Source organism: Lissotriton helveticus, chromosome 3_1, assembly GCF_964261635.1.
Source record: "Lissotriton helveticus chromosome 3_1, aLisHel1.1, whole genome shotgun sequence".
Taxonomy (NCBI): domain Eukaryota; kingdom Metazoa; phylum Chordata; class Amphibia; order Caudata; family Salamandridae; genus Lissotriton; species Lissotriton helveticus.
In genome coordinates this window covers 1,045,149,890-1,045,173,550 of record NC_136061.1, presented here as the reverse complement: position 1 = coordinate 1,045,173,550, position 23,661 = coordinate 1,045,149,890, and the positions used below count along the sequence as shown (strand labels likewise).

Sequence of the window (23,661 nt, the reverse complement as noted above, 5' to 3'; positions counted from 1 at the left end):
TTGTTATGAAGGTGGGCCTTGCCTCCCCACAGGACCAGCTGCTATTACATTCTGATAGATACATCTGCAGTGTGGATTCCTCACCTTGTGAATACCCCTGCGTCAGCAACATTCGGAAATTCTTTTTTTTTCGTAGCCTCGCGCCGACGTGGACTCCTGACGTCATAGAGACACGACCTCGCTCGCGACTCCGCTGACGTCACCGACGCCTATAATAGGCCCACGCCGGCGTGATGACATCAGTTCCCTTTTTTCCGCGTCGTCGACGCTAACGGTTTCGGGATACTCTGTAGCCTTAGTACATTGTTACTTCGTTTCTTCGATTCTCCATTCTCAGATATTTCTGTTCTGTTGTCATGTCGACAAAGAAGACCGGGTTTAAGCCTTGCAGAGAATGCGGGAAGATGATGTCCGTTACGGACCCTCACCAAGACTGTATCTGGTGTTTAAGCTCGGATCATGACGTCGATGATTGTTCATCTTGTCAAAAGATGAATCCGAAGGCTCTTCGTGAGAGGGAATCTAAACTTCTTGTTGCCAAACTTAAAGCAAGTAAGGTTAAAAGATCCTCAAAGCATCCGAAGAAGTCGAGATCCAGGTCAAGGTCTCGAGAGGCGTCGGCCTCGAAGTCATCATCCGGTCATGCTTCCGGTTCCCACAAGAAGCATAAGAAGAGGAGACACGGATCACGTCATCATTCCAGATCAAAGTCTCCCAAAAGGATGAAGTCGAAGGTGATTCCTCCTCATGAGTCGGTAGGTGAGGCTTCACCTTCGGAGTCGTTGGTCCATTCTCCGACTCCAGTTCCAGATCCGACTCCGGCTCCGTCTCCGGCTCCATCTCCGGCTCCATCTCCGGCTCCGGAAGACGCCGATGGAGTTCCTGTTGAGGAAGGGGCTTCGAATCCTGTTGAGGAAACAGATTCTAATGTACCTCGTGGTCAGCCTGAGCATCCACCATTCCCGACTCCAGGTCAGGACCCTTCTGTGTTTTTAAACGCGATGTATGGTGTTTTCTCGAGGTCGTGGTACCCCTCTGGAGCACCTTCGGGTCCCATGGGTCCAATGGCTTTCAATTTGGGTGTTCCACACTCATATGCTCCGGCACCCTTCATGCCGTATATGCCGGCTCCGACTCCGTTGTGGCAGTACCAACCTCCACCGAGGTCGACGCCGGTGTCGACGCCGGCTCGGCCGAAGTCGACGACTCCGGTCCCGGCGTCACCGACTCCCTTGGATTCTATGGGGCAGCCTTCCAAGCCCTCGGATTCGATTCCGAAGTCGGCTCCGGCGCCGTCGAATTCGGCGTTGGATTCGACTGCACTTCGAGTCAAAATGAGATCTCGTAGAGAGGCTCAACGACTTCTGGAGGAGCAGAGAGTTAATGATTCATCTTCTGAGGTGGAGGAAGGTGAACTGGAAGGGGATTGTTTCGAAGACCTGGCGGATGCTAGTGGTCTTGAGTTTTCTCCGGAGTGGTCTTTGCCTTCTGGACCTGATGCTCCCTCCAGAGATGTTCAACCTTATCATGTTGTCATGAAGAAGGCAGCAGGACTTTTAGGTCTGACTTTGCCCTCTGTCGAGTTTAAATCGAATTTGTTGACAGAGGTTCTCCATTCTCCTAGTTCGTCGGTAGAGCCTTTGCTCCCATTTAACGATGCCTTAAAGGATCCTATAATGGAAGTTTGGAAAAAGCCTTTTTCTGCTCCTGCGGTTGCAAAAAGTGTGGCTAGGAGGTATAGAGTGGCTCCTGAGGATCCTGCTTTCTTATCTTCGCATCCTTCCCCTGAAAGTTTGGTAATTCAGGCCGCTTGCTCTAAGAGGTCTGTTGGGGCTTTTCCGCAGGTGCCTGGCGACAAAGAGGCCAAGAAACAAGATCAGGTCGCGAAGAAGATTTTTTCTTCGTCCAGCATGGCTTTGAAGTCTTCTAACGCCACTTGCCTCATGGGAAGATACATCCATGCTCTTATGGACTCTATAAGTTCTTTGGTCCCTAAGGTTCCTGAGGCTAGTAGAAAGGACTTTGAAGAGGCTTTATCTGACACTCAGGCAGCGGCTCGTCAGGTCATCCAAAGTGGACTTGATACAACAGATTCTGTGGCAAGGATCATGGGCACGGCGGTTGCCACGAGGCGTTCAGCCTGGTTGAAGTCATCTGACTTTTCAGCTGATGTGCAGTCTGCATTATTGGATTTGCCTTTCGATGGCGAGGGGCTTTTTGGGAAGAAGGCAGACACGGCCTTGGAGAGATTCAAGGACAGCAGGGCAACTGCTAGATCTCTGGGCCTTCAGGTCAGGGGTTCTACGACCAGAAAGTTTAGAGGGTTTGGTCGCTCTTCCTTTCGGTCGTATAGACCCGCTCAGCAGCAGCAGCAACAACAGCAGCAGCAGAATACCTTGTATAGGTCTTACAGAGGGAAACAGAGATCACGTCCTCGAGGTCGTCAGGTCTCTTCCTCATCCACCTCCTCCAACCCCCCAGCCACAGAAAAGCAGCCCTAGATCCGCCATTCAGGATCATGTGGGTCCAGTGGGGGGTCGGCTTACCTACTTTCTACGAGATTGGGAATCGGTTACATCAGATCTTTGGGTTCTCAATCTCGTAGAAAATGGGTATGCCCTTCCCTTTCGGGAATTCCCTCCCAATTACCCTCCTTGCCAGGGATATTGCTCAGAGGAACATCTGTTACTCCTACAGGAGGAAGTCCAAACACTTTTGAGAAAAGGTGCGATAGAGGTGGTTCCAGAGCAGGAAAGGGGTCAGGGATGCTACTCCCGGTATTTCCTGATTCCCAAGAAGGATGGCAGGCTTCGTCCGATCCTGGATCTCAGGATCTTGAATTTTAACTGAAGCAGGAGAAATTCAAGATGCTCACCCTTGCTCAGGTTCTTCAGGCTCTGCTGGAAGAAGACTGGATGGTGTCACTCGACTTGCAGGATGCGTACTTTCACATCCCAATCCTGAAGTCGCACAGGAGGTATCTCCGTTTTACGGTTGGGTCACAACACTACCAGTTTGCGGTCCTTCCGTTTGGACTTACTACTGCACCTCGGGTCTTCACCAAGGTGATGGCAGTGGTGGCGGCGCATCTTAGAAGATCGGGGATTCCGGTATTCCCATATCTGGACGATTGGCTGATCAAAGCGGAGTCGTCAGAGATTGTGCTTCATCATCTGCAGGAGACAACCCAGTTGTTGTACAGGTTGGGTTTTTCAATAAATGTACCCAAGTCTCACCTGGTGCCCTCCCAGCGCAACCTGTTCATAGGTGCAGTACTGGACACAACCGTATGTCGTGCATTCCCTCCCCCTCAAAGGATCCGCGACATACGGGAGATGATTCCTTTATTTTACAATGGAGCGGTCGTTCCAGTCCTGAAGGTCCTTCGCCTGCTCGGTCTGATGGCTTCTTGCATTCTGTTGGTCAACCATGCACGCTGGCACATGAGGGCGCTCCAGTGGTGCCTCCGCAAGCAGTGGTATCAGCACAACGGAGATCTCAGGGAGTCAGTGAGGATCTCCAGAGAAGCTGCAGCGGATCTGTCTTGGTGGGGCGTGGAAGGCAATCTGTCCCAAGGAAAGCCTTTTCAACTTCCCCCATCGGTGGCCACGGTGATATCGGATGCATCCACTCTCGGGTGGGGTGCTCATCTGGGGGATCTGGAGGTCAAGGGCCTTTGGTCTCCAGAGGAAAGGTTGCTTCACATCAACCTTCTAGAATTGCGTGCGATACGTCTGGCGCTCAAGGCCTTCCTCCCTTCCCTTCGCGGTCAGTCTGTTCAGGTCCTAACGGACAACACGACCGCGATGTGGTACATCAACAAGCAGGGAGGAGTGGGGTCGCAGTGTCTCTGCAGAGAGGCTCTGCGTCTCTGGTCCTGGGCTCAGGACCATCAGATTTGTCTAATGACGAATCATCTGGCCGGGGTGTTGAACGTTCGTGCAGACAGTCTCAGTCGGCAGTTCTCTGCCGACCACGAGTGGAGGCTTCACCCGGAGGTGGTTCACGACATCTTTCAGATGTGGGGGACTCCTCGGGTGGACCTGTTCGCCACTCACGAGAATGCGCACTGCCTGTCTTTCTGCAGTCTCCAGTATCCGATGCAAGGAGCCTTGGGGGACGCGTTTCAGTTGAGTTGGGAAGGTCAACTCCTTTACGCGTTTCCCCCCATACCCTTGATTCCTCGGGTTCTGAGGAAGATTCGCCTAGACCGGGCCCAAGTCATATTGGTCGCCCCGGACTGGCCAAGAAGGGTGTGGTATACAGATCTTCTCCACCTCTCCTCTCACCGCTCCGTCTCCCTCTCAGGGCAGACCTCCTCTCTCAGATGGAGGGGCAGGTTCTACACCCCCACCTCCAGACTTTGCACCTTCATGCCTGGAGATTGAGCGGGGCAACCTGATTTCCTTTTCCCTCCCGCCTGACGTTGTGGATGTCATCTTGTCAGCCAGGCGTGACTCCACTAAGTCCGTCTATTCTTATAGATGGGCGAAATTTGTCTCGTGGTGTGGGGAAAGGTCTATTGATCCTTTGAAGGCCCATTTGTCTCACGTTCTCCCGTTTGCCCTTTCTCTGGCGCAACAGGGTCTTGCCGTTGCTACAGTGAAGGGCTATCTTTCTGCGCTGTCAGCTTTTCTCTGTTTGCCTGACCAGCCTTCTCTTTTTAAGTCACCTGTGGTTTTAAGGTTCTTAAAGGGCCTTATTAATAAGTTTCCTCCTGTCCCTTTTATTGTGCCTCAGTGGGACTTGAATCTGGTCTTGACCTTTTTGATGGGTGCTCCTTTCGAGCCTCTCCACAAATGTCCCTTGAGGCTTCTTACCCTTAAAACGGTCTTCCTCGTTGCAATAACCTCGGCAAGGAGGGTAAGTGAGCTTCAAGCTCTTTGTCACAAGCCCCCTTTCTTGTCCATACATGCTGATCGAATGGTTCTCAGGACCAGGGCTGCTTTTCTGCCTAAGGTGGTAACTCCCTTCCACCTAGGACAGTCCATTACTTTACCTTCCTTCTATCCTCCCCCTCACCCTTCTAAGGAGGAAGAGAGACTGCACCGTCTGGACCCTAAGAGGGCGGTGTCCTTTTACTTGGACAGATCCAAGGACTTTCGTTTGGAGGACCAGCTCTTCGTTGGATTTGCTGGCTGCAAGAAAGGAAGAGCGGTCCATAAAAGAACTCTATCGAGATGGATCGTCCTCTGCATAAAGATCTGCTACTCTTTGGCCGGTAAGGAACCACCAGAGGGTATAAGGGCTCATTCAACTAGAGCTAAATCTTCGACCTCAGCATTGGCTAGAGGTGTGCCTGTTGAGGATATTTGTAGAGCGGCAACTTGGTCTTCCCTCCACACTTTCGCGAAGCATTACTGCTTGGATTCCGAGGTGAGGAGGGACGGTCATTTTGCACGCTCTGTCCTTCAGGTTTTCCTGGTCTAGAAGAGTGGACACCCTCCTCCGGGAGTGGGGACTGCTGTGGGACTCTATTCACAAGGTGAGGAATCCACACGGCAGATGTATCTATCAGAAGAACAAGTTACTTACCTTCGGTAACGCTTTTTCTGGTAGATACTATATCTGCCTGTGGATTCCTCACTGACCCACCCGCCTCCCCGTTGTCCACTCTTCTTTGCCAGAGTTACTGTATTGTAATGTATATATATTTTGTTGTCAAGGAAATGTTCCAATTTCTTTCCTGCTTTTGCTTAACACTGTGTGTTTTGCCTTGATTATTGTGTACTATGTATACTTGTATATTTCTACTGTCATTGGTCCGTCCGTGTGCCTCGATGGCACGGAAAAAAGGGCGGAACTGATGTCATCACGCCGGCGTGGGCCTATTATAGGCGTCGGTGACGACAGCGGAGTCGCGAGCGAGGTCGTGTCTCTATGACGTCAGGAGTCCACGTCGGCGCGAGGCTACGAAAAAAAAAGAATTTCCGAATGTTGCTGACGCAAGGGGTATTCACAAGGTGAGGAATCCACAGGCAGATATAGTATCTACCAGAAAAAGCGTTACCGAAGGTAAGTAACTTGTTCTTCTGCACCATGGAACGCGGCAGGCCCCTCGTGGGTTGTAGGCGCAACGCTGTGTACAACCTAACTTTCTGCATAGATTATTAGCGAAGTTAACACACTGCTTGATCACGCGACCGTCCCTTGATAGGGTTGTAGGCTTACCGCTGTGTAACTAACACTCCTGTGGGGCGTGTTTCCGACCAAAAATAAAAAGAGATTTGAAATTAAAAAATTCAGGCTAGATGTATTGACTTTGAACCAGCATGTGTTTGTTCTGTGGCTGTGACTGCCGCCTGAGGATAGGGTGACATGTAAGGCCTGCTTGCAGTCCTTCTCACCAAGAGTTCTTGGGGTGTAGCTGGAGAGCTGGTCTCCGAGGTGTGCCAGTTTGCTTATGGTAATTTGTGACTGCTGCTGTAATGTGTGTGGAAGGGATCTGGTAGAGCATGTATTGAGTGCGTATGGTAGTGTTACAGGTGCTCTGCGAGGTCTGTGAGAGGACTTCTAATATTTATGCTGTTGTGTTTTTCTTCTGTCAGAGCTTCAGCAGTTCCCCTAATCTTTTCTTTGAGGCCATGGCTAAAGCCATCCTTTGTACCTATTTAACAAGAAGCCGCACTGCAGCAGTTGCTCCTTAGTTGACTGCTCGTCCTAATGAGACTGCCCAAAAATTAGGCGACCCGCAACAACTGGCAGGCCACCTTCAACACCAATCAGCCCTCCACCACCTGCATGGATCACTGCCTCCACACCATCTGCTCAACTAGTTGTATTTACTGGCATCCCTAAGCACCAGTTAAGTGGGAACGACCAATTGAGGAACTAATAGAGAACAAGCCCAATCAAGATAAGGATGTCAAGATATAGTTGCACAGATAATGGAAGAAGGTATATATGAAAGTAGATATAGCAACTGTATGTGTGTTATTTTAAATGCCAATAAAAATTAAAAGAAATCACCAAGCACCAGTTATAGCAGCGATCAGAGTCTTAACCCCGCCCCTTTCACCCATTACTGCTACTAGGCACCCCCCATCTGCTCGTGGACACTAGACTCACATGGACAGCTCGGCAGAAATTTCTGGCTGTTGCCTTTGATCCTCAGGGCAGAGAGAAAGAGCTGCCTTGGGCTTAATCAGGGAAGTAGTGCACGTTAGAGACTCGGAGTGCTGCACTACGTACACGAACAACCAAACTGTTTTCAGCCAGTAATATCATACATTACTAGGTAACATTCCTTACTTGGGTGTTTGACATAGGTCACAATGTAAAACCCCATCCTGAATTCAGAATGCAAAACCCTGTCCTACTACGTTTGCAGTGGAGTAGCAAGGGACCCTGGGCGGCACGAGTTTTGGGGGCGCCTTTTAGTAGGCATATGTATACGTGCCATAATGTCCCCTTCTTTCTTTATTCTGTATTTATGTTCTGTTTACCATTTATTACAGATATTACAATTATGAGGCCCATCCTTGAACAAGTTTGCAGCGTATCAGACAAGTTATTGAAATGCATCCAATGACAAATTGTTTGTTGATGCCTTTGTTAATGTTGCTATCCTATCAATTTTATTAAACAGAATTAGATTAAAAAAATCTGATTCAGATTTAAAAAGATGTCTATATCATAATTACTAATGTCAAACTGCTAATAGAATTCTTTTTACGCTGCTATAGCTTTTGAAGTTTACATCTCTTTTCTAACATTTACAGAATACCTGTGATTCTCATAAATCTTTGGAAGCGCTATTGAATGTTGTTATAACAGAACTGTCCAAGGGAAAGTTGTACCAAGCCGGAGAAACTGAAGAGATGTCAATGGTACGTAGCTGTTCACCTTAGGAAGTGATAAGTTCAAATGTGAAGGTAAACAATCTAAGCCATTGAAATCCGGATATGTGGATACAAGCTGCAATCGTATGCTATGCCATTTTAACAGCTACGTTTCCTCTCAAGGAACGAACATCAGTGAAAGTTTAATCGTGTTTTTCTTTTTTTTTTAGATTACCTCTAGTGTTTGGTCGCCTCAGTCCATTGAGTATTTTCTGCAGCAGTTCTGCCTTCCTTTCCTCAGGATTAGCAGCCTTCTTCAGCATCACCTCTTTGGAACAGATTTACCCAGCTGCCAGGTTAGTGCGAAAAAACGATAACCCACTGGTTTGTCTTCTACCTCCCCACGTCGTTTTGTGAATGCCTTTACATTATACCGTGTAAAGTGCACATAGTTAAGAGGAATTTGTTGCATGCTAGTCATTATAATACATCAGGAATTTTATGTTTATAAATTGTGTCACGACTGGAGGTGAGGTTTGTGCTTGATCTTCCTTTGCTGGGTATTACAACTGCCTGAACAAAGCACATATAGCAGAATTGAATTACTATTAGTTCAATCTGATAGAGACTTCTAGACATACGCCTACCTTAGAATTATCCCCAGGCGTTAGACTGGATCCAGGAACTTTTTGTGTGCCAGTAGGTGGCTTAATTCGGCTCAGCTTGGCGTCATCGTCCTCGTTGTGGGTGGGCAGTTCCCATATAGGCGCCACCCCAGCGCGCTGATGTCCATTCTTTAGCTTCCACGTCAGTCAGCGCAGATCCAGAGAGAGTTACCCCTGGTCAATTTCTGACTGTGCTTTTTCGACATCTTTTTTTATAGATCTTCTCCTGGTGTGGCAGGGATGTCAACTAGATACGCCAGGTTCACCCCTTTGGCACCTATCATTGACAGGTGTCGTGACGGACCCACACCTTGTTTGCCTCTTGTGCCTGGAGCGCAACCACGATGCGAAGACCTGTGCCCATTGCCGCGCCATGCACCCAAGGCCTTGAGGGAGCAGTCTTACAAGCCCCTTACTGCTCGATGTGTGAAGCCGCAACAGTCTCGATCTCGCTCAAGATGAAGGTCCTGGGATCGGTCTTGGAGCCCAAGATCCTTGTCGCACGCGCCATTTGGGTAAGTTCCACCAGAAAAAAAGAGCAAGAAGTCAAAGGTCCTCGACTTCTCCACTTCCGTCGTGGTCTTCAGACAAGACATGGGAATGTTGTCATTCGAGGTAGGGCTCCTCAGTTTAGCCTGATCCTGGGACAGCTCTGCGCCTCTCTGATTTTCCGGGAGCCCAAGCGACCCACTGGTCAACTTCGAGAGTTTTATGAGGCCATGTATCTCATATTTGAAGGGCCTCAATTGGTTACAGTCTGGCCCCTTGGATCCACAGATGGAACCGGATCGGCATAGCTCATGTCATCACGACCTTCCCTGATGCCAGTCCCGATGCCCCGGCTCTGCAGGTGCCCATCAGCGTCTCCCGAGATACTGACATGCTCTTTACCCCTACCAAGGCTACGTAGAAGGGAGCGTTGTTTGCTATGGTAATGTGAAGGGCAGCCATGGTCCTGGATCTTAGTTTGACCACAGAGGCATTCAAAACGAATGTCTTGACAGAGGTGCTTTAGAAGGGAGTGATCCCCTCAGTTCCGTTTATCCCCTTCAATTAAGGTCTCACAGATGTCCTGCTTGGGACTTGGGACAGACCCTCACAGGGGCTCCTGTGAACAAGGTGATTGCCCAATCACCACCCACTCCACGGGACCCCAATTTCCTCACCCAACACCCTACCCTGGAGAGCTTGTTCATCTAAGCCTCTACTACCCGTGTAAATCTGGTTAATTCCCTACCGCCTCACCGTATAGGGAGTCCAAAAGGTTGAACACCTTGGGCAAGAAAAACGTTTTTTCCACCAGCCTGGCACTGCAGTCTGTGAATACCACATGCCTTTAGGGCCATTACTTCCATGCTTTATGGGATTTGGTTGCGCAGGTGCTGCCCATGGTTTCAGAGGCGTCCAAGACTACACTTTACCAAGCAGTTGCTGATGGGAGGGATGCATCTAATTTCACAATCCGATATAGGCAGGATACCGCCGACTCGCTAGGCAGAAAGGTTTCAACTGTAGCCTTACTGTGCCCCACCTGGCTAAGGACAATTGTTTTTTCAGGGATTTCAGGGGATCTCCAAGCATTGCTTTTGGACATGCTCTTTGATGGCTCCCCTCTCTTTAGAGAGCAAGCAGACTGAGCACTGGAGCACTTAAAAGACAGCAGAACTACAGCCAGGTCCTTGGGCCTTTCCATGGGGCCTCACCAACACCAGTCCTCTTTTCACGGCCATGGAAGGGGCTTCCTGCCGCGTCTTTGCATGCCTAACCATCACGGTGCACCAGCTTCCCAGCCCTTACGTGGCGAAGGACGCAGTACTCACAGCCAAAGGTTGGGCCAATCCTCCACCCCCCAGGCAGCTGCCGCCTCCAAACCCCTTTCGGTTGCCCTATTACCCTGATGGGCACCCAGTGGGAGGCCGGATATGCCCATGCACAGAAAGAACAAGGTATGAGGCAATGATGACTGCACCTATCATTCAGTGGGGTTATAGTCAGTCCTACTTTTAATTATTGCATGTACCGCACGATGGAGAGACCGCTTCGTGAAAACAAATTGTTATAAACTATTCTGAAGACCCTTACAGTTAAAACATGTACCAAGTGCATCATACTAGATCTGCGAAAGCAAATACGGTTGCACACAAGACTGTTTTTAAAAGGGAAGTATTTGCCATAGACTCCAGTATTGAAGAAGTACAAGAAAAAGCCCCTTATATTTCAATTTTGCCCTGAAGAGGTCCCTTGGGACAAAACGCGTTGGCTACGTTGGTTTTTAAAGAAGAAGTTAAATAAAGAAACTTGAAACCTGACCTGCTGAATGGAATGATATTCTTCGTCGTGCAATATTGTATTTTACAATGATTATGTGGAGTGCTGGATCTGTCACGGATGTCGAACTCCTCAGGATCAGGGCGATGCTTAAAGGGGTCCACCTCCTGATTTCCCCACACTCTGACTAGAAGTACATCCACAGAGTATAGAGGCAATCAAGCGAGGGATAGGGAAGGGAAGGAGCAGCTACGGAAGGGATACCTGAAACGAGAAGACGGAAGGGTTAAACATAATGGAAGTACTTGTTACTCTCAGTAATTCTCGCTATTTCAAGAACACACACCTAAAACGATTTCTTCTGGAGGTGAACCCTTCCTCTTGGTCTTGGTGAAGTAAGATGCATCTCTTATCACCTGGCTCAGAATATCCCTAAAATTCAAAGCAGATATTGACATCACTCGCAACCGTCCTAATGTTTAAAATGAAAAAACACTCAACCTGCCACATACGTACCCTCTCTTAAACTCCCAGATATCCAGAGAAAAAAAAACCTCCAGTAACAAAGGAAAAAGAAAACGCCTGGGGGGTATAATGAAAGGAAGAAGGAGCCTGGCAATATCCTTCACCATAGAAATGTTTGCTGCTCAATAATGTCACAAGAGAAATAATAAACTCCACAGTTCAACCAGCTTGTCCAGTAATAAAGTTTTGTTGAAATAGCGGCAATGTTTATCAGCCCCAAATTAAAGAAAGCAAAAAGTTCTACTCTGCAAGGCAGGCTTACCAGAACGCCGGTTCAAGCACAGAATCCCAGGCCTACCGGAAGGTTCACAAAAGGAAATCCAGAATAATTCCGACTGCACCCGCAAGTAGGGCAACAAATCCAGGAAGACAAAGAAACCATAAATTCCTCCACGAACTCCAAAGAGAAGAGGCTCCTGATGGACACGCTCGGCCAAGCGGAAGCTACTCAGCTATTAGGCGGAGTCCCAAAGTGCTTGGTAATCCACACATAACCACTCCCCGTCGCAGCCGCAAAACGGGAAGGTAATTCAAAGAATCCCTGCTCGGCCGAGCAGGGACATGAACCAGGACCCTGAAGGAAACCTTTCCTCGCAGGGGAAACACAAATATCCACGCGTCTCAGCCGAGAACGCGGAGTCCACGGGGGTAACGGGTCTCGAAAACAGAGTGGACTGCTCTGTACTCCAAAACCAGGAAGGACATCGAAGAAGGAATCGCGTATGGCGCTACCTGCACGTTATGTGTGATGAAATCCAGTTCGCTCCTCCCGGAAGGCCTTCTGGGAATCGTAGTTCGGTCGGTACAGTAGGCGCCTTAAGTCATTTCCTGACAGTATCACAGTGTTTTGTTTGTGGAGGCCAGATATGCACTCACCGTCCCCGGTGGAGGTCTATAACATCAGACTGCTGGGTTATTCAAATTGTCCGAAGTGGCTACTCCCTCCCCTTTGTTACTACCCCCCCCACCCACGCCCCCTCCTTGTGACAGGCTGATGGAGGACCATCTTGCCTTGCTCTGCAAGGAAGTGACAGCTATCTTGGCCATGGGGGCCATAGAGTGGTGCTGAGTCCAGAAGTAGGTTGTGGTGCTATTTCTGTGACTTTATGGTGCCCAAGAAGGACGTAGGCCTTTGTCCTATCCTAGACCTCCGCCCTCTTAATTTCTTCCTTAAGAAGGAGAAGTTCAAAATGCTCACACTTTGTCAAGTCCCGGGAGACTGGATGGTAGCGTTAGACTTGCAGGATGCATATTTCCACATTCCCATCCTGCTTGCTCACAGGTGTTATCTGCGGGTCACGGTGGGCCGTGAGCACTTTCAGTTAGCAGTGCTCCCTTTTGGCCTTACCAGTGCCCCTTGGGTGTTCACCAAGGTGATGGTGGATGGTTTTAGCTCATCTGAAGAGATCAGGGATGCCAGTCTTTCCCTATCTCGATGAGTGACTGTTGAGGACCGGCTCGCCTCAGGCTGTCGTCTCCCACATCTAGACAATGGCTGGGGCTCACTGTCAGCGTGCCAGATCACACCTGAATCCATCTCGTACACACCATTCCTTTGAAGCTGTTCTGGACACAGTGCACTTTCAGGTCTGTATTCCCAAATGGCGAGTCCAGACTTTCAGGCTATGATACCGATGTTTTACCCTCTATCCTGGATTTTGGTGAGACTCACTCTTAGCCTGCTGGGATTCATGACCTTCTTGTGACACATGCCTGCTAGCATATGTGGGCTCTGAACTGGGAGCAGAAGTTCCAGAGGGCATAGCATCAGGGGAATCTCTCCGATATGGTCCAGATCTCGGAGGAAACTGCAAAATATCTGCAGTAGTGGTTAACGTACTGCGATTGGGTCAGTGGCAGACCCCTCACCCTTCCTCAACCAGATCTCACAGTGGTGACATGTGCGTCACTCCTGGGATGGGGCATATGGAGATATGGAGGTGGAGATCAGAGGCCTCTGAGCTCCGAGCAAACCAGCTGGCTTTGAAGGCCTTTTAACCCTCCATTAAGGGAAGGCTAGTACAGGTGTTCACAGACAACAACACCGCCATGTGGTACTGTAACAAAAAGGCCTTTGTGGGGTCGTGGACCCTTTGAAGTGGAACCTCTGTCAAGAGGACATGACGTGCAAACTCACCCGAAGATGCCTATACGAGTAGCATCTCCTTCAGGTGCTGGTGCAAGGTCTCTTTTCAGCAGTGGGACGAGCCTTGGTTAGATGTGTTCGCCACAGCTGAGAAAGCGCAAACTCCGCAGTTCTGCAGGCTAATGTTTCCAGGTGGTTCTCATTTGTAGGCGATTTTCGTCATAAGTGGCGCTCAGGCCTTCTATACACATTTCCGCCCATACCACTCTTGCCTAGAGTTCTCAATAAGATCATGAACGACTGAGCCCATGTGACCTTTGTGGCTCTGTCCTGAACTTGAAGAGTTTGGTATCCCAAGCTGTTGAGCATGGCTATCGGTCCTACAATCAGGCTGCCCCTTCGGTAGGATCTTCTGTCACAGCAGCAGTGGAGGGTTATCCACCTGACCCTCTCAACACTCCACCTACATGCGTGGAGAATGAGCGGTGACAGTTGACAGTTTTTAACCATCTGCCAAAAGTCTGCAGTGTTATTTAGGCAGCTAAATCTTCATCCACCAAAACAGTATACGCCTACCATTGGGCAAGTTTGTGGCACGGTGTGCTGAGAAACAGGTTGATCCTATTTCTGCCCCCCTCTCTCAGGTCATTCTCTTTATCTTTTCCCTTGCTCAACAGGGCTCTGCTCTGAGCACTGTAAAGGGCTACCTTTCTGCTATCTCAGCTTTTCTATGGTTGTCTGACCGGTCATCCCTCTTCAAACCCTCTATTGTACATAGGTTCTTGAAAGGTTTGCAGCATGTTTCCTACTTCACCTTTTATCATGCCTCTGTAATAATGTAGTCCTGATGTTTTTGATTTGCGCTCCCTTTGAGCCCTTCCACCGCTGTCCTCTCGGGCTCCTTACAGTGAAGAAGGCCTTCCTGGTGAGAATATCATCTGCCTGGAGAGTCAGTGTGCTTTAGACTTTGTTTTCCAAACCCCCATACCTGAACATCTACCCAGACAAGCTGGTTCTTCACACTAGAGCCTTCTTTCTATCGAAAGTGGTTCCTTCCTTTCAGATAGGCCAGTCCATCACCCTGCATATTTTGTATGCTGTCACATCCCTCTGAAGAAGAGAAACGATTTCACCTACTGTACCCAAAAAGAGCGTTGTCATTCGACCTTGACCGCACAAGAGAGTTCAGAGTGGACGAATAACTCTCCGTGGAGTATGTCGAAGCAAAGAAGGGAAAGGCCATGGAGAAGCAGACCATCTCCTGATGGATTGTGCTCTGTAGTAGGATCTGCTACACATTAGCCAAGATGCAACCTCAGTGGGTTTGCGTGATAGTTCCACCAGTGCTAAGGCTATGACCCCACTGCGTTAGCACACTGAGTTCCGGTCCTGTATATCTGCCAGGCAGCAACGTGAGCTTCTCTGAACATATTCACAAAACACTACTGCCTGGACAGTCCGGTCCGTAGGGATCGGCTTTTTGCCTGTTTATTCCTGCGGGACTTTCTGATCAAAGTTGGGCTTGCAGACCCACCTCTGGGGAGGTGTTGCTTGGGTATCTATTTTAAGGTACATAATCTGCAGCTAAAAGTCATTATCAGATGAACAAGTTACTTACCTTCGGAAACACCTTATTTGGTAGAGGCTCTATCAAGACTAGATTCCTTACCAACCCACCCATTTTCCCCACAAACTGTTTTCGAGGATAGGGTTTTCCCCTTTCAGGACCCTAGATTTCCACACCAGTGATCAGTGTTCTTCGTAGCTCTGTGCTCCTTGTGTGGAAAGTCGCAAAAAGAAACTGACGTCAGCTCGCTGAGGTGGCGCTTTATAGGCATTGCACACGTAACTTCCAGCACCGACAGCTCCATGTAGAGCCGAACGACGACACCTACTGGCATGCAGGGGTACTGCTCATGAAAAATTTCCCGATACATTCTGACGCCTGGGGATAATTGAATCTGCAGCTAGATGGGCTCTCTACCAAGTAATAAGGTGTTACCAAAGATAGGTAACGTTCATCAAGAGCACTATTTTTTTGTGTGCAAAGTACGCAGTTCAGTTCATACTTTATATAGCGTGAACTTGGCCCATGGGGATTTGATCGCTTCACAAAAGTAGTATACAATGGATTACAATCGTCAAGGAGAGACAATAAGCATCACATTAGGACAGAAGGGCCAAAATAGCAAACAATTAGCCAGTGGATCTTAGCAATCGGAGTGTTATAGGCTTTACCAGAAATGTCGCTTGAATCTGAAAGAAGCACATAGTGATAGATTCCTTACCTTAGAATTACCCCCAGGCGTCAGACTGAATCCGGGAAGTTTTCTTCAGCAGTACCCCTGCGCGCCGATAGGTGGCGTTGTGCGACTCCGCGTCCGTCGTCGTTGTGGTCGCCGAGATGACGTCGCAGGCGCTACTTAGACGCTGCCCACGCTCGCTGACGTCACTTCTTTCTTTTTCCGCGCCAGCAAGCGCAGATCTGGGAAGAGCAGGTACCCCCAGTCACTTTTTGGCTGACTTTTTGACGCTTTTAGTCTCTATTTTTTCATCGAGTCTTCAACTCCTGGTGTAGTTAGGATGCCCGGTTTTAAGTTCTGTGAGGATTTTCATTGCATGATGTCTGTGACGATCCGCACGGGTGTGTCTTTTCTGCCTGGGGCGCGACCACAACCCCAAGTCGTGCCCCGAATGCCGGGCCATGGTGCCAAAGTCTTTACGGGAGTGGTCACGAAAGCTGCTGGAGACCCGGCAATCTGCTCCTGTCGAGGTCTCCGTCCTGTGGGAGGTCGAGGGACCGTGCGTGGAGTCATCATCATCGATCCTCGGGATACAAGGCTTCACACTTAGGGTCAGGTAAGGCGAAGCACAAGAAGTCGTAGAAACTTCATTGTTCTCCGACTTCCCCTCGCAGGTCGCGCAACACGGCTGAGGGTACGGGTGGTGCCTCTCCCGTGGCTCCGGTGGAGCCTGTGGTGTTGCCGCTGGCCTACCCGCCCTTTCCGGGTACTTCGGCGATACCGGACCAGATACAGGAGCTGCTGTCGGCCATGGCTCGCCTCTTTGGGCCGTCTGGTCCCACTGGTGCGCCTTCGGGCCCGCGGTCCCGACTGGGGGTCCTCGAGTTTCATCGGCTCCGGCGTCACTGCTGGCTTCGGCCACAGCTCCGTGGGACCTCCATGGATCTAGGCCTGGATCCCGTTCGACGCCGGTTGACTTCATAGCACCTCCACTGATGTCGACCCCACCAGCACCACTTCTGACGTCGCCCGCTCCTCGGGACGATGTCGCCCCCTCCTCGGGACGACGTTGCCCCCGCTTTCAGCCCCGAAGGGGATGCGGCATAGGTCAATGCCGTTCTCGACGTTGCTCGGGGATTTCTATCCCCATGTCCCTGCTCCTTATTTTAGGCCTGTGGAATGGCCTGAGGAGGAAGGGGAGGACTGGGAGGGGTCTGGGGATCCTCTCGCAGCTGATTGCGAGGATGACCAGGACTGGGCAGAAGAGCTGGGGGAAGCCAATGGTCTAGATACCTCACCAGACCTTGACATGCTGTCTCCTCCTACCGTGGCTGTGGAGGAGGGCGCTAGTTATGTGGTGTTGCGTAGGGCGGCCGAAGCACTACACCTCGTGCTCCCTACTGTGGCCGTCAGGACTAACCTCCTGACAGAAATGCTTCAGCCAGCACCTACTTCAGCAGAGCCGCTGCTCCCCTTCAACAAAGCACTTTCCAACGTTATTTTGGGCACCTGGTCCAGGCACACCACAGGGGCTCCTGTGGATAGGAACGTGGCCCGACGCCATGGTCCGGCTCCGGGTTACCCCATTTTCCTCTCCCAACACCCCACCCCAAGAGCTTGGTTGTCCAAGCCTCTGGTTCCCCGACCGCCTTCCGCACCACCGGATAGGGAATCCAAGAAACTGGATCAGTTCGGAAAGAAGATTTTCTCGCCCGCCAGTTCTGCCTTGCGGTCCGTAAACACCGCATGCCTCTTGGGCCATTATTCCCACTCTCTGTGGAATACGGTGGCCCAAGTGCTGCCTCAGTGTCCAGAGGAGGGCCTGCATGCTCTCTCCCAGGCTGTTGCAGAGGGGGGAGAGACGCAGCTAAGTTCATGATTTGTTATGGGCTAGGCAGATCGATTGCGACAATTGTAGCGGTTCGACGCCACGCTGTAATGACCTACTTCTCCGTATGTTTTGGTGCTTCTGTCAGTCACCAGGTCATTACTTACCACATCCTTTCTCAGGTTCCAGAAAGACACCACATTTCACAATACTTACCCAAGAAAGGAATAAACACTGACAACATATAAGACCATTGCCGAGGAGCTCGCAAATAACAAGTCACAACACCTCCCCTATCCGAGAGGGTACACCAAGCATGCTCCTCCTAGCAATGTATTGGATAGAATTTAGACATCCCTGATGGGAGCCGATTTCCCTCCCGTATCAACAATTAACCATTAGAGGGGAATCGCCCATCCCTCTGTAAGTACTTGGTAAAAAAGCACTTACATATACATAGAACCTGAAAATAAAAGACATAGTTAGATACCATAAGTACACCGGGAACACCTCACCATAATCTTAGGCGTCTTGTCATCTGAAGAAGGGTCCGTCTCTCTTTCCCTGAAGAAGGGTCCGTCTCTGTTTCCCTCTCTGGTTGGTTCCGGACTCTCTGTTGCACAAACACGACTGCACGTCTGCACCGTGATGTATCATCAGACCGCCAAAACACCAGACCAGCATCTCACCATCTCAGAATCTCAGAATCTCCCTCTCACTGACCCCCTTTCTCTAATATAGAATGCAGCTCTCCATCGAAGTTTCTAGCTAACTCCGCCTACAGTTCTCATGGGATTCCTGTACCACCTCGTACCAAGAGCACAACAAGCAGCTGGCCAAGCGTTTTGCTCTGACTCGGCACGAAGAGAGCACATTCCACTCGATAAGAACCGGTCCTGTCTGGTTCACTACTGGTGGACAACACATGTAATCTAAAATATAACCTCTCACCTACAGAGGCTCAGAAGACGGCTGCAGTTTAGAATATGGAGTTGCTCAAGCAGAGGCCTCTACTACTTGGAAAGCAGAATGATATTAGACCACGTCAAAGCCAATAGGCTAAAGTCATAATTCACCTAACTCAAATAACACTATGCCCTTAATCCCTCAGTATCCACTATGGAGCACACGTGTGCACCATCACCAACAACTCTGCACCTCGACATCCCATACCTTCTATTCTTTGGCAAGATTATTGTAATGCAAGACCATCCTACATTAAGGCTAAAGTAACATAGCACACTAAAATCAGTACACAATGGTGGTGATCGAGGGTCATCACAGACCAAACGACCATTAAAGTGGCTCATTCACAACATTACCCCCCTTGACCCTTGAACATCACCATTCACATATATCAAAAATAAAATCACTGAACTAAAGGAACAGCTATGACTGCATCTTTGAACTGCACAATTGGCATTATTGCAAAGTCACTAGCAACTGAATAACATCTAACTGAAGATCTGATTGTCATTGAAACATTGCATGTCTCATTTAAAGGCAAAACCCGAAAAACTCAATTTTCAGAGTGAAAGATTCAAGACTGTAGGCCATATTTGAAAGAGTACCTACAAGTGAAAAACTGCATTTCAGAATCAAAAACACAACTGTTAAAAAGCATATTTTGAACTAGCAACTCTCGTGCTGAAGTGACTACTCAAAAACATTCAATTCAAAGCAGATCATAACTAACTGTTTTTCTTTTTTTGTTCTTTTTAAACTTCATAACTCAGGTGAAATATCTAAAAATAATTCAGCTTGTGTCATTTGAACCTCTAATAATGAAACTGCAAATTCTACTGCCAAGGCAGCCAACTGTAGCTCAGAAAATATCTACTCCAATGGCAGCAAAGTGTCTCTACTGAAAAAAAAGTGTTCTTTTCTGTGAAAAAAGCAAAACAAAAAACACCACCGTCTCTTGTCAGGGTGCACAAGCAGTTCTCCTGTGCAAAAGACACACAGCTCGCATGCTTTCAAAGTCAGCCTCACTCGAAGGGGACAGTTCCAATTGCAGAACACTCTGCTGATCCCTTCTTCGCTTAGAAAGAAGCAGTCCATCTATGTAGACGACAGCTCCCTGGCATCCAACTTCCTCAGTATCCCCTCGGCAAGGAAGAACCCCATCCGATCTGGTTCTCCATAGATCATCAGCTCCCGTCAGCCATAAGACACCACCGTCCGCTCCGGTCTGGCTCCAGGCTTGGGGGGGGCCCACTCACACGAAAATAACAAACAAAAATAACAAGCGAAAATAACAAAAAGGAAGGAGAAGGGGAGGGACACACGCACCCCGGCATGATCTGGCAACCTGAAACGATAAACACGTATCACTCATCTTACAAAAAAAACTTCAATTCAAAAGCACACACATTTTCTTTTCACCTCTCTAGAGGTCTTTTAATTTATAAAGCTCTCCTCTAAATCCAGGGAATAGCTTAAGAATGCTACCTGCATTATATTCTCTAAGTTTATTTGGGCAAAATCTAATTTTTTCTTGCACAGCCAGATGGGCTGGGGTTAGCCAGCTTCACTCATTTCTCATTCCTAGCTATCAGACCCCTCCCTTCCAGAGATGTCCGCGTCCCAGGGCTGTCTCAGTTTCAACCATAACAGAGACAGACTGCTCTCTTCCTCGCAACCCCTCCCTTCGAAGAGCTCACATTCCAAGAGCGAAGCGCCTGCCAACTTCTGTCTGCCCTGTCTCTCTCCTCATAAGGAAGTAGCACCTCTGCAAGCCTCCTTACGCTTCTATTTGAGGGAAGCTTAACAGTCTGAAGAGTGGAATCCCCCCTCCTTTACACAGAGCTCATACGCGGACACAATTTGGGTGCTCGCCAAACATAACAAGCAGAGAGGAGACTGCCCCTGCGGTCGCCCCCTCCCTTACAAAGAGCCCGGGAAAGAGGAGGCTCTGTGGAATGCATGTTATCTCCTCAAGGTCAAAGCATATCAGTTCCCAGACGTTCACAGCCCAAAAGCTGTGAAATTTTCCATTTGTAAATGGAATACACTAAACTAAAACCACATTTAACAGCCCACCTTTGAATGCATGCACCTTCATATATATATATATTTTTTTCTATTAAAATATCATTTGTCTATAGGACTATTGGTAACTAAAAGACAAAACATTGGCAACATTAAAAAGTCACATACAAAATCTCAGGGTACTTCTGTAACAATATCTGGGGTAGCATCAGTCAAAGAAGGTCTATGTTTGTTTAATTTGTAACAGTCAACTGTCATGGGCAAAGAATTATCGCATTTGTGCACCAGCTACATATAATCATTTTAAACATTAGTTGTTGGGGTCACCAACCCTGCTTCTGTGAAATCCTATCAAACTGCTTTTCTGCCTATATGGGCCATTTTACTACTAGTGCAATCTCCCATAAGCAAATCACCTTTTCTCTCACGCTGCTCTGTCCAGTATCTTTTAGTGTGCAAAAGCACATAGTCATGGGCATTTGTTCTGCATCTGAATTTAAAAGTGCCTGCACTTCACTGTAGCTAAAATGGGCACATTGCTTTTGGGTAAAATCACAAAATACATTTTTAAAACCTGGAAGTAGCCAGTCATACACAATTCGCTGTTGTAATCTTTTAAAATCATATGCTTGCATTTTTCTTTTAAAGCAAAATGTATTGTGCCCTGATAGGTCTGATTTATCTCCACAACCGGTGATCGTTAATTCTAAAACACGGGTCTTCTTATCGTTTTGTACATTCCTTCCTGACTGAAAATTTTCTCTGGAAGAATTAATTAAAACAGCCTGTGCAATTGGCAACCTGACTAGTTTTTCTGTAACATTTTTCACATGTAAATTATGCACGTTTAATTCTGTTTTCAAAGGTATATCCTCACACAATTGTGGATGCATATTAAACAACACATTAAAAATAACCCCACCATCTCTGCCTGAAACATCATCCCACCTTTCAGGGTTATATTCTGAGATATTGCATTCATGTTGCAGCTCAGCACATTTTAAATGCATCTTTTACTGAACACTTTTAAAGGGATCCAGCCCTTTCTGCCTAACGTAAAAAAGCTATTCACAAGCCCTTTATACAAAACACATTTAAACACATTTAAACACACCGCAATTCTCGTTCAACCCAACACAATTAGCTCACTCATGAGCCAGAACACCATATGGGCTAACCCCATGCAAATAAACAACTGATATCTGAGTCTGCTTTCAATTTTTTTTATAAAAAACAATATTTTCCCCCTTTTAAATCAACGTTCATATCCTGCAACCGACTACGCCAAATTGTAATGACCTACTTCTCTGTATGTTTTGGTGCTTCTGTCAGTCACCAGGTCATTACTTACCACATCCTTTCTCAGGTTCCAGAAAGACACCACATTTCACAATACTTACCCAAGAAAGGAATAAACACTGACAACATATAAGACCATTCCTGAGGAGCTCGCAAATAACAAGTCACAACACCTCCCCTATCCGGGAGGGTACACAAAGCATGCTCCTCCTAGCAATGTATTGGATAGAATTTAGACATCCCTGATGGGAGCCGATTTCCCTCCCGTATCAACAATTACCCATTAGAGGGGAATCGCCCATCCCTCTGTAAGTACTTGGTAAAAAAGGGTCCCGACCTTCCCTCACAAGGAATACAAACAAATGATATGCTCTAGGGTTTCTTTATTACATGATAATAGGATGACAAAAGAAAGAAATAACTAAATATCACAGTGAACATTTATAGCACATACATATACATAGAACCTGAAAATAAAAGAAATAGTTAGATACCATTAGTACACCTGGAACACCTCACCATAATCTTAGGCGTCTTGTCATCTGAAGAAGGGTCCGTCTCTTTCCCTCTCTGGTTGGTTCCGGACTCTCTGTTGCACAAACACGACTGCACGTCTGCACCGTGATGTATCATCAGACCGCCAAAACACCAGACCAGCATCTCAGCATCTCACCATCTCAGAATCTCAGAATCTCCCTCACATGGAACCCCTTCCTCTAATACCAGATCAGAGCGGCTGTGAGTTCTGGCTTCAATCCCTGCCAGCCACATTACTCTTAAAAAATAAGCTCTACCTGTTTTAAATTTTATCATTTCTGTGTTGTGAAATTGACGGCGAATTGTGCACACTTTTATCTTACTTGCTGTATGTGCTTTTAAATTGATTGCTAATTTGCACACCCTCATCCCACTCTACCTCAAAACTTCCTGCCGTGTCTTGCTGCCTGCACCTCGGTCCACCACGGGTTTACCCGATTGCTGTGGAGGGTGCAGGCTCACACAGGCAGCAGTAACTATTTCGTCGTAGTTGGGGGCGGAGTCCCGCGATTAGGGCGGACTCGCTACCTATAACTCACTATGTGCTACCCGTCGCGCAGCGGACGCGCGCAGCGGGCGCGCCTAAGGCAAGCCCGTCTGCGCCCGTCCGGGGCCAGGGGCCACGCACTCTGCCCAATCCCCCCTGCACTACTCCCGATGCGAAATGCTAGCCCTGCAGACACATCGGGCTATTTCTCCACTCACTAGCAATATCCTCAAGGAAAACAAACTATTAGTTTCCAATGACACGACTAGACCAGCCATTACCCCCTTACCTGACCCCCCATCGAACTAATCCCTGCAGGGATCCTTCCCCTACGTCCCCCCCTCCGCAGTCGAGTCCGCAACACAACAAATTGGATATCTGGTACCTCAACACCCGATCCTTGGTTAAACACCAACTTGAAATCTTCATGTTATTAGACTCCCATAAACCAGATATATTATTTCTCACCGAAACATGGCTACACGACGAATCCGCCCCAGATCTGTTGGCGGCTATCCCTAATGACTATTATGCGCTTTACGCCAACAGAGCAGAGGCAAAAGTGGGGGGCGGAGTGGCAGCCATAATTCGGAAAACCATAAATTCAGCTCCCTCTCCTCACCTGGCATTCCCTTGGTGGACCTCCTAGTGTTCAAACTACACTTGTTAACCTCTCCCATTGTCTGTGCGATAATTTACAGACCCCCTAGCTATATGCCCACCTTTCCTCAAGCTTTGGGAAACATTGTCGCCGAACTTGCCATCACACACGCTAGACTTTTTGTTATCGGCAATTTCAATTTCTGGCCCGGCGATCCGCGTGAGTGCCCAACATCGGCAGCTCTCACTGAGCTTCTAAATGGGATGAATCTCTCACAACATATCACGCGTCCCACTCATATAAAAGGACACATACTTGACCAGGTCTGGTCTTCCAACGCTGAGATCTCT

At 48.4% G+C, this 23,661-nt stretch overlaps 1 protein-coding gene across 5 annotated transcripts in view; it reads left to right on the top strand.

Annotated features, from left to right (window-relative positions):
* The window catches only part of UBR3 (ubiquitin protein ligase E3 component n-recognin 3), a 1,992,321-nt gene that overhangs the window by 1,776,362 nt on the left and 192,298 nt on the right, over positions 1-23,661 (top strand). For all 5 annotated transcript variants that reach the window (XM_078681592.1, XM_078681591.1, XM_078681590.1 and 2 more), the window contains 2 exons: positions 7,722-7,829; positions 8,012-8,137. In XM_078681592.1, coding sequence (XP_078537718.1) covers positions 7,722-7,829; positions 8,012-8,137 — 234 coding nt within the window. The remainder of the gene's footprint in view (positions 1-7,721; positions 7,830-8,011; positions 8,138-23,661) is intronic.